This window comes from Malania oleifera, chromosome 1 (genome assembly GCF_029873635.1).
Source record: "Malania oleifera isolate guangnan ecotype guangnan chromosome 1, ASM2987363v1, whole genome shotgun sequence".
Classification (NCBI taxonomy): Eukaryota; Viridiplantae; Streptophyta; class Magnoliopsida; order Santalales; family Ximeniaceae; genus Malania; species Malania oleifera.
This window is the reverse complement of record NC_080417.1, coordinates 101083502-101094584: the sequence shown is the minus strand read 5'-3', so window position 1 is coordinate 101094584 and position 11083 is coordinate 101083502. Positions and strand designations below refer to the sequence as shown.

At 36.6% G+C, this 11083-nt stretch overlaps 2 protein-coding genes across 3 annotated transcripts; one reads left to right on the top strand and one right to left on the bottom strand.

Annotated features, from left to right (window-relative positions):
- The first annotated feature begins 2014 nt into the window (after positions 1 to 2014).
- Positions 2015 to 5141, top strand: LOC131159171 (uncharacterized). Of its 2 annotated transcripts, none has more exons than XM_058113892.1 (3): positions 2015 to 2353; positions 2656 to 2853; positions 4806 to 5141. In XM_058113892.1, exons 2-3 carry the CDS (start codon positions 2668 to 2670, stop codon positions 4995 to 4997), a joined length of 378 nt encoding a protein of 125 aa, XP_057969875.1. In that variant the 5' UTR covers positions 2015 to 2353; positions 2656 to 2667; the 3' UTR covers positions 4998 to 5141. The 2 variants fall into 2 exon arrangements, with proteins under 2 accessions (XP_057969875.1, XP_057969867.1); XM_058113884.1 differs by having other exon boundaries at positions 2015 to 2389.
- Positions 5142 to 9572: 4431 nt separating this feature from the next.
- LOC131147824 (uncharacterized) lies at positions 9573 to 10875 on the bottom strand. The gene is made up of 2 exons (XM_058097418.1): positions 10638 to 10875; positions 9573 to 10519 (listed from the first exon to the last, which is right to left on the bottom strand). The coding sequence occupies exons 1-2, from the start codon at positions 10873 to 10875 to the stop codon at positions 9573 to 9575; spliced, it is 1185 nt and encodes a 394-aa protein (XP_057953401.1).
- Between the last annotated feature and the right edge of the window lie 208 nt (positions 10876 to 11083).

Genomic DNA, 11083 nt, shown 5'->3' with positions numbered 1-11083 from the left:
AAAATTTCGGTTCAGTTGTCGGTTCTGGCCAAAACCAAATCGAACCGAACCGTGTACAATAATTATGTATATAAATCATTAATCTTATGTCATTTAATTTTTCAATATGAGACAAATTGAATTGAAATTCACAATAATTTAGATTTGAAGTTACAAAGAAAATTTTGCCTATGTTACACTTTAATGCAAAACTATGGAGTGACATTAGCTTTAGGGTTTAGCGTAATGTGCATGACACATGCAAAAATTGTTGATTTATTTAACATGTTTTACCAAAAAAATGCTATATCGAGTAGCTTCTTTTACTTAAAATTTGTTGCTCCATTCATAGATTTTTACTTAAAATACAATGGATAGACTGACGATTTGTAATACACATCAATTTAAGAAAAAAAATTTGGTTTGCTTAATTTTTTTTTAAAAATATCAAAATTAAGAAAACTCATTTTATTGGAGTTTTTTTACAAAAATATTATGAAAAATAAAAATAAAAAACACAAATACGAAGGAAATGGGTAAAAAATACGAAAATATACTCAATTGACTTTTAAAAATTCGGAGCTTAAAACAAATTGATATACCTCAAATATATCACTTACCATAAATCCAAAGGACATTAGAGCCCAGCATTGATGAGGGCAATTACCACCTAAGTCAACTGTTCAGGCAGAGCAATTGACGCCAGCTCCATGATGACTAGAACAATCTACGCCAAAGTTATAACAACTAGAGCGATTCACGTTTACGCCATAATTCGCTAATAAATGACACATCACCCTTGGGTCAAACTCCATCACTATAAATGGGGATTCAGAGAAGAGGTTAAGGTATCTCAGTCTAAACTCTACTTTACTGTTGCATAAAAAACCTCTCAAGTCAATCACGACTTAGGTGGTCGTGATCAGGGATCGTGAAGGCCGTTCAATTTTTGGCTGCAACACAAATAAAAAAAATAAAATAAAAAACTTGCACAGAAATTTGAGCATGGAAAAAAGAAAAAGAAAAAGAAAAAGAAAAACCGAGAAGTCCGTTCTTGACCTGAGCCCACTGCATCCTTGCATGCATGAACCCCCTTTCCCCCCATCAAATCCCACTTGCAAGTGGGAATCAATTCTATTTTTTTTAAAAAAAATTTAAATAATAATAAAGCATATATTATTTCTCAAATTTTAAGGTTTATATAAAAAATTATAAATAAAAAATATATTTTAAGTGTCATTTAATACTAAAAATATTTTCTACTTTTTCAAATGAATTAAAAAAAGTAAGTTAATTTTTTAATTTCAAAATATTGTATAAAAATGAATATAATAACAAAAAATTTTAAAATAACTTACTTTTGAAAATATTAAGACAAAAAATGACATCTTACCTTCTAATTATATAAAAAAAATTATTTAATATATAAGAATGAAATAAAATTGAATTGGTCTATGTAATTATATATATATATATATGTTATAATTTTTTTATTTCATTACACTTTTCTTCTATTTCATTATTTCATTCTACTCCCATTATTTTTTATTTTAATATGTCAAACATCAGGACATTTATACAAGGAAAGTTTTAAAATTTTATATTTCTTGCCAACATTTGTGAGTGTAAAATATGAATTTTAAATTTATATTTTTGTAGGGTTGTACAATTATATAATATAAAATTATATTAATTCTTTTAAAATGACACAAATGCATATTCAAATTAAGAAAACATATATTATTAAAGACTATCTTATATAGTTTTAAAATAAAAAAAAAATTATACATAAAATAATTGTTTTATAATGTCTTTTACATTAGAATGGTGGAGTATGAAAGATAATGAAAATGGTAAACGTTTTTTAAAATTTTAAAAAATAATTTATTTTATTAAATTACTTTATGTAGAGGGTATTGTACTCTTTCTATTAGAATAGGATCATAAAAATATATGTGAAATTATATTGTTGTTTTTAAAATTTAAAATAAATTTACTTTATACATAGAGGGGTTTTCTAAAAAAAATTCTTAAAAAAAAAAAGAATTAATAGCCTAGCCAGTCCACAGCCAAGGTCCATTCCCAATTTCCTACTGCCCATCACCGAAGGCTCCAGTGAAACCCTAGAGGGAGCTTCAATCCGCGCACGCCCACGGCTTAAGGGAGGGCTGAGATTTCACCTTCCGTGCTTCAGTGCCTTCGCCTTCACTGTTTTGAGGGCTGAGGCTTCACCAGTAGCGACCGCAGAGAGCTTCCGCTTCGGCTATTCGGTGTTCGCGACTTCGTGTCTTCTCCGATCTTCGTCAACGGCTCGGCAGGCCTCCATCTACCACCCCACGGCAGATTCGGCAGACCGCCAGTCGCCAGACCGCAGGTCCGCAGCCGCCGCACCATTTATTCCGGCGAAGATGTGTGTCTCTGTCGGCCTTTAAAATTTGATCTCAACCCATATTATTTCGAATTTGTGAATTTCTTTTGAAAATTAATTATTGTTTGTTTTTGTGATTCGATTTTTAACGGTAATAATAATACTAACTGCTACACTGATTTGAAGAATTAAAATGCTGATTTTACCGATCAACACCCTGATTTTGAAACATTAAAAACACTACTTGACTAATTTTTAAGCTTTAAAATCATAATCAGGGTATTAATTTTTAAGCATTTTTGAAACAGAGAGAGAGAGAGATGAACAAGGAGAAGATATTCAAGCTAGCGAAAGGTTTCAGAGGAAGGGCGAAGAACTGCATAAGAATAGCAAGAGAGAGAGTCGAGAAGGCCTTGCAGTACTCTTACAGAGACCGTCGCAACAAGAAGCGCGATATGCGCGCCCTCTGGATCCAACGCATCAACGCTGGCACCCGCTTACACGGCGTAATCCTTCTCTCTCTCTACCCCCATTCTACGCTTGCATTTTCTTGATTCAACTGGTTTCCCTGGAGGTGAATTCGATTTGGCACAAAGTAATAAAAAGAAAATATGGCATACAAAATTATGGGTGGGATGCTGATTTAGGGGTTAAGTTCTGCAGGGAGTCTACGAAGGTTCATTTTGCAGGCTTATCCTTCTTCTCTTCCTCTTATTGTATTTGGCTCAATCCTTTATACTATTTTAGCAAAAAACTGGGCCAAGTTTAATTGCAATTCAATTAAGGGAACAAAGAGTGATTACTAGATTCCATTAACAAAGTTTCAATTGGGGTAGAGGTAATCATATTAGGTTTTGGGAAGATGTATGGGTGGGTGGGAAATGCTTTCTTCTATTCATTTGCTTGCTTGTACCTTCTTCTCACCGCAATGATGTGATTTCCTCAGTTCCTATTCTTGAGAGGGATTCCTTTTTTGGGACCTGAACTTCAGTTCACAAACAATTGCATAGCTTTCAATAATGGTAATAACCATTACATTAGAACTCTTTTATTGAGGAAAAGTAATACTGATGAATTGGTTAAGACATGCTCAAACCGATGATTGAATTGGTTTAACTGCCCAACTCTGCCCTCAAAAAGGGGTAGAACGTGTATTAATAAGGTATAAATCTATAATGGAGTCTTGACATATTGTTAAATTCTCTAAAATTGTGGGGAAAATGACCATGATAAATGCAGATTCTTTTTTCCTTTCATTTTACAGCCATCTCTTTTGATCTTCTACTGTTATGTGCTAGCTCTTGCATGATAATGATCACCTAAGCGTGTTTTATTTATTTTTTAGTCCTTTCATTTTCTATGTTCAATACTAGCATATAATGCTACTAGACCCCACTGTCATGCATCCTTGTTTTTTTGGCTCTTCAATTCAAACTTCTGACTTGAATGGGAGCCACAACGGTAAAGTTGTCGCTATGGGTAAAGTTGTCGCTATGTGACCTGGAGGTCATAGGTTCGAGGCGTGAAAACAGCCTTTTGCAAAAATGCAAGGGAAGGCTGCATCCTGTAGACCTATTGTGGTCCGACCCTTTCGGACCTCACATATGCGGAAGATTTGTGCCCCGGGCAGTTTTTTTTTTTTCAGGTTCAAACTTCTGACTTGTTAGGACCTTATGGAGCAATGAGAGGGGATGACACTGCACTTAAGTAAAATGCAGGACACTGTTTTTATCATGACTAGTGATGGTACCTTCTCGACCAATGCCCATGTGAAAATGTAGGTGGTGTGGGCCGTAGTTGTCGGATCACACTTGTACTCCATTCATTAACGTGAATGACTCTTTGCATTGAAAGGAGTTATTTGCTGTGATTTCAGGGCTTTGCAGAGGTTCATCTTTTTTGTGATTAGCTTAGGTCAAGGTTTCGGGAGTCGTTTTGTTTCTTGGATATGATTTGGGATTTTAATAATTAATATTTCTATTTTATCTTATGTATTATGTACTAGGGATGGGTGTTTATTTATGACTGCCACTTGGAAGTTGGAATGCATTGCCTGTCCCCTTCGCGATTTTTGCTTGTGGATTGTTCCAGCTCATGCAGAGGCCAAATGCCCCCAATATATTTGATCATTTTGAGTGTCATCAAATTTTGTTTGTGGTGCTCTTATTTGTTATTTGTACGAGATTACTGCTTGTATTTCTTTGTGGTAAAATATAAGATAGTGTTTGGGAGCATGAATTTCAGCCATTGAATTCAAATTTGCGTAGATTTGGACAAATTTTAATATAATTTTGTGTTACATCTTATTCAAATCCAACACAACTCCAAATTAAATCTCTCCAAACATGGGGTAAATGTATGCTGAATGAAGTAGGCTACTGTTTTATCTGAAGTGCATTTCAAGTTTGTGTAGTTGCTCACAATGGTTTCTCTTGATTTTTGTTTTTTTGCTTCTCAGGTGAATTATGGGAACTTTATGCATGGGCTGATGAAGGAGAACATCCAATTGAACAGGAAAGTTCTGTCAGAACTGTCAATGCATGAACCCTATAGCTTCAAGGCCTTGGTGGACATCTCTCACAATGCCTTCCCTGGAAACAAAACCATGCTGCTTCCTCCCAGGAAGGATGGCCTCTCTGCTGTTTTGTAATCCCTCTTAATCACTTTACCCCCTTTTATTTTTCCTTTTTTTTTTTTTTGTAATGCTCTGCTCGATGCAAGAAGGTTTAGATCAAAAAACACATTGTATTAATCTGAGAGGCATGCAGGGAAAGGAAAGAAACTTAGGAAGTAATGTGTTTTTTCTTATTTGATTGTCGAGTGAGAAAAAAACATATTTAGGATTCATTTGGATGAAGGTTTGAGGAAAGAAAAAAGAAGGAAATTCCCCAGAGGGGACATGCAAAGATCCGATCCTAATTGCATAATAGTACAATCACAAGTTAGATCTATAGCCAGTCCAAAATAACATCCAGATACACAACATCATAATAAATGTAAATGTAAAATATTAAAAGAACATTTACAATATTATCTAATTTGGGATTCATGTTGTTGCTTCAGAAATTCATTTTGAGTGGTCTCCAACATTCATTACTGTCATTTAGTTATAGCTGTGATGATACGTCTAATTGTTCCAGCTGTGTCTTAGATGATAGTTGAAAATAGACCCAAAGTCAGATCTGTGCCATCATAAGATAGTACTGACATCTATGAAATTTGCTGTGCATGGAATAGGAATTCAGTGTGGGAATCCAAACAAGTGCTTCAAAAATCCATGCTGAGTTAGCTCTAAAAGTCTAATCTGTCTTAGAGTTGCATCAATAATGAAGCTAAAATTGTACCAGCATTGCCAGACTGAGGTAAGTATAGAGCTGAGCCCAAAACTTCAAATTTAAATCCCATTGGGAATCCATAAGGCTGCTTCATCCCCAAAATTCAGTGCTGTCATTAGGTTACAACAACTATAGTTCATAAATGTAGCACTTCAGATAAACTAGCAAAAGCTACAGCATTTAGACACCAAATAACCCAGCAAAAACAACAAAGTTTAGACTACACCTGGTTGCATGAATAAAACCAGCTATTCTCAAAGCCTGCACTTTAGCCTGAAGCTGACTCAGAGCTAAAACAGATGCCATCTAACCAGAAAACTGACTTGTCATTTCTGAATTACAACAATACAAGATCTAGAACACTCAGTCCATTGCAAAAGAACCAGCTACCAAGACCCTCTGATAACTGCATTCAAAATCCAAACACAAGATAGCAACCCCCACTGACTGCACAAATTATTTTTTATTCCAATCAGGAAATTTATCATATAAAAATCTATACACATTAGTCAAAATAAATTTAATGATAACATCAGTTGAGGCAATTACTTTTTCAAACTTACACTTATTTCTAAAGTGCCAAGACAGTTGTGGCTAGGCAAGCTTTCATGGCTACTGCTTTAACACTCTTCCCTTTAGCCTCTTTCCTTATCCACTTGAGGGCAGCTTTTAAGGTACGCATTAATCTTGTACAACTCATCCATTTTTTGATGGCTTCCCATACTTCTTTAGCTATCCTGCATTTGAAATAGAGATGGTTTTCTGATTCCTTTTCAGATTTACATAAGGCACATTGTTCATCCCTGTCTACTCCAGTAAGCTTGTCATTTGTCAGAAGCCTGCCCTTAGCACCCAGCCATAATATAAAAGAATGCTTAGGTGTACATCCACTTTTCCAGACCACATTATACCATGGCATAAATGTTCCCTTCAGTCTCCAAAAGTTATAGGCCTCTGAGCAATCTAATTGATCTTCATTCACCCACTGGTTTAATAACTGATCTGCATTAGCACTACTTTTGCATTGCTGCAATAGTTCATCTTTAATTTCCACTATCTTCTTGTATAATGGGGAATCCTCATGTTTTACTTTGGCATCCCAAATATTGCTATTCCTTATGTATATTTGGTTTATCCATTTGGACCACAAGGAGTCCTTCTTCTTATTGATATTCCAAAGAGTTCTGGTGAGCAGAGCCCTGTTCCATGTCTTCAAATCAAAGACCCCCAGACCTCCTTCAGATTTTGGCAAACATACTTCCTTCCAACCTACCAAAGGTTTAGCTCTGCCACCCCATAGAAACACTCTGCATAATCTGATGATTTGCTTAAAAACAGCGATCGGAATTGGAAAAATGGAGAGCCAAAAGCATTCCATCCCTTGCACAACTGAATATATCAATTCCAATTTCCTGCATATGACAGAGTTTTGATAGGCCAGGAGTCAATTAAACTGCTAATTCTAGAGATAAGAGCAGATAATGAGTTACATTCAGTCTGGTAGATGCCAAAGGGATACCCAGGTATCTAAATGGAAAAGAACCTTCTTGGAAACCTGTGATTCTTTTAATTTCATCTAACTTAGGGATGCTCACACCAGTAGTATACAAGTTAGATTTCAAAGGGTTAGCCTTCAAACCAGAACATCTAGAAAAACAATCCAAAGCATTCATTAGTTTCTATACAGAGCCACAGTCGCCCCTGGAAAATAGAATGAGATCATCAGCAAAAGCCAAATGTGTGATCTTTAACGCTCCACATCTTGGATGAAAGTTAAAATCCTCATCATCTGATAATCCACACAGTAATCTTGATAAAACCTCCAGACATAATACAAAATGGATTGGAGATAGGGGGTCTCCTTGTCTTAATCCCTTTTTCCCATCGAAAAAACCCTATAAGCTTCCATTTAGAGAGATAGAATATGTGGTAGTTGACACACATTCCATCACCCACTTCACCATTTTACTAGGGAAGTTTAAACTGACAAGCATGTCCTTAAGAAAACCCCATGATAGAGAATCGTATGCCTTCCTCAAATCAATTTTCAACATGCATCTCGGAGAAATTCTCTTTCTTGCATGCTTTCTAACCAGTTCCTGCACCAGAGAAATGTTTTCAACAATGGATCTTTGCTTCACTAAAGTAGATTGAGCAAGGTTAATAATTTTCTCTAGGGTAGGACTAATTCTGTTGGCTAAAATCTTGGCTATTACCTTATATGTCATATTGTAGCAAGATATTGGCCTATAGTTTTGAATTGAATTGGCATGCTAAGATTTAGGAATAACTGCTATGGCTGTGTGGTTTATCTGTTTCAGAATTTTCCCTTTTTCAAAAAACTCTTTGACAGCTTCAGTGAAGTCCCTCCCCACTGTACTCCAGGCAACTTTAAAGAAATTTGTAGAGAAACCATCTGGCCCAGGTGACTTCTCATCCCCTATGCTAAATAGGGCCTCTTTAATTTCCTCACTTGATACTCCTCTAATCATGTGTGCAGACTGATCTGAATTCAGAATAGGCCCCCTCTCTATGATTCCAGGATCTAGTTGTGAGCATTCCACTTCAGTCCCTAGGAGATCTTTATAATAATTCAGAAATTCAAAAGCTACCTGTGTCATAGATATAGTGAATTCTCCATTCTCTCTTTTCAACTTTGTAATATGCTTCCTGGAGTTGTTCCTTTTCAGCAAGGCATAGAAGAACTTGGAGTTTCTGTCACTATTATTCAGATAAGCAAATTTAACTTGCTGTGCCACAAAACATCTATTTGCTTTGTCCAATCTATCAGCCTCCTCCTTTTTAAGTTTCACCATTCTTTGCAGCTCTGAATTCCCAGAGTCATCATGTAAACTTTGCTGGCACTCCTTCAACTCCTTAGAAGCTCTGTCAGCTCTATTACAAATGTGAGAAAAGTGAGTCTCATTGAGACCTCTCAATGGGCCCTTTAGATTCTTTAGCTTCTTGGTAAGTCTAAACATTCTATATCCTTAAACTTCCCTCCCCCATGATTCTTTGACAATATTATGAAAGTTAGGACGATGCCCCCACGTATTAAAATATTTAAATGGCCTTTTTCCCAAATCATTCCCTATAAGCAGGGAGACTAAACAATATGCATCATCAGAATGTATTTCAGGAAGCTAGAAACTGGCATGAGCCCCAAAACCCTCCACGTACCACTGTTTATTTAGCACAACTCTGTCAAGTTTGGACCAAGTAGAGCCATTAGACCATGTGAGGAAGCAGCCTAATGAACTCATGTCACTTAAGCCACACTCAGCAAAGCATAGTCCAATATCATTGATTTCATAAGCAGAAACTGGATTCCCATTACTCTTTTCATTAGGCATCAATACACTATTAAAATCTCCAACCAGCATCCAGGGTCCTTGATGCAATTTTCCAATATCACATATTGATTGCCAAAGAGGTCTTCTATTCACTATTGTATGAAAGCCATATACAAAGCTGGCAAAAAATCTTTTAGATGTCACATTGCAGACAATAGAGCAGTGCATAATTTGTGCATTACAGCTCACCAGATGTATCATCACCTTTGAGGATTCCATAATACTGCAATTCTTCCAGCCCTGTGCTCACTGAAGTTAATTATTTGGCACCAAGAGGGTAGCTTTTTCCTCATAAACTCCTCCATTTTGTTGCTGGTCATTTTTGTCTCCAGAATTCCCAACACATCTAGTTTTTCACTCTTAATGAGGTTAAGCACCCCATTATGTTTTAGGGGCATATTAAAGCCCATTATGTTCCAGCATCCTATCTTCATCAATTTTTAGAAGGGGGTCTTAGCCCCTTTCCAAATGCTAATGGGTTGTATTGAGGCCCCCTTTCCTTTCTTCTTCTTATTGACAACAGTTTGGAAGCCATCATCAACCTCTTTTCCTTTTATCTTTAATTCTACTTTGATCTTCTTTGGTATTTGGAACATTCTCCTTCATCTTCATTTCATTCTTATTATTATTGCCACAATCCTTATCCTTTTCACCCAGGATCTGGCCCTTACTAGGAAGATCCCTAACAGAGGATATATCATGATTTTTCTCAACTGGACTGGGATTCTCTTTATTGCCCATATCCATGTCTTTAGAAGGATCTTCTTCAATAGAGTCTGACTTACTAGCATTAAGATTTAGATTTACCTCCTTCTGATTGGTGACTTTGCATTGCGGCACCTCACTGTTACCCATATTCTCTTTCACCTTGTTCCTAATTGCATTGCTTGCTCCTGCCTTATCTATTTCAGTTTCAGAAGTTTGAGCTACTCTTTTAGGTCTGTATTGAGGACCTGCAGGCTTCTTAGGGCCAGCCCTAGGCTTGCAGAAAGCAGCTGAATGTCCCAAGGCCTTGCATTTAGTACAAAACCTTGGCAGACCTTCATACACAATCTCCTGAGTAATTTCCATCCCATCTGGCAACATTATGTCTACACTGTACTTGATCTCTTTAGCTACATCCACTTCAACCATAGCCCTAGCAGAGATTCTATATCGAATAGTAGTGAGTTTGTCCATGCACAAGGGCCTCCCAGTCTGTGAGCATATCCTCCCAATTGCACAAGGGTGCCATAATTCAAAAGGAAGATCCTTTAACTGGATCCATACTGGAACAACAGTTCTTTGCTCCACCCTAAACTGAAAAAATCTAGGCATCCCTTTTAAAATCAGATTTCTTCCATGCACACTATAAGGGCCATTCATGATTACCTCATTGGCATCCTCTTCTCTAAGGAATTTGAAAACAATCCATCCTTTATCATGTTGTGCAGAGACAACTTTCACTCTCCAGGTTGCCATCAAGTTTTTAAGAGCTTCCTTTGCTGGAAATTTACCCGTAAAGTAGCCTATTAAATGTTTGTTCTTTATACCTTCAGAGCTGTACATCTCATTTTTTGGAATCTGAACTCTCTCCATATGGCTTGAATTCTGGCAACGGACCACAATTGGCCGGGTCTCTATTTTTAACAAACAATTCTGACCATGGAACCTTTTTGTTGGTCCTAATGATCATATCACTCCTGGCATTCATCAAGCTTCTTATCACCCATAACAGTGGCAGTGGGGGGGCATGTTCAGTAGTTTTATCTACTTCAAGGCTTCTATCACGAGCACGACCCAAGTCCACAGCATTGCATGAATCAATTGAGTCTTCTTCATCTGAGTCAGAGGATTCCATATCACCCCATTGAACTCTCTTTTCAGTCCCCTTCTCAAGACCCCTCTTCTTCAACTAGGGCTACAAGATCCTTCTTCAATCAATCCCAAGGCTATAGAATTTGTATCAGTGCACAGATTATACTTCAATCCCCAGCGATTCACAAAGAAACCACGAAGGAAACTTCGCTAGTCAAGGAAACTCTGCACTGCCAATCTAAAATCAGCCC

Bases quoted from the DNA above. Each gene is read 5' to 3' on its own strand.
- LOC131159171 (XM_058113892.1), top strand. From the start codon at position 2,668: ATGAACAAGGAGAAGATATTCAAGCTAGCGAAAGGTTTCAGAGGAAGG. The intron at 2,854-4,805 runs GTAATCCTTCTC...TTTGCTTCTCAG, and splicing joins CTGGCACCCGCTTACACGGC to GTGAATTATGGGAACTTTAT.
- LOC131147824 (XM_058097418.1), bottom strand. From the start codon at position 10,875: ATGGAATCCTCTGACTCAGATGAAGAAGACTCAATTGATTCATGCAAT. The intron at 10,520-10,637 runs GTCCGTTGCCAG...GTAAATTTCCAG, and splicing joins TAGAGACCCGGCCAATTGTG to CAAAGGAAGCTCTTAAAAAC.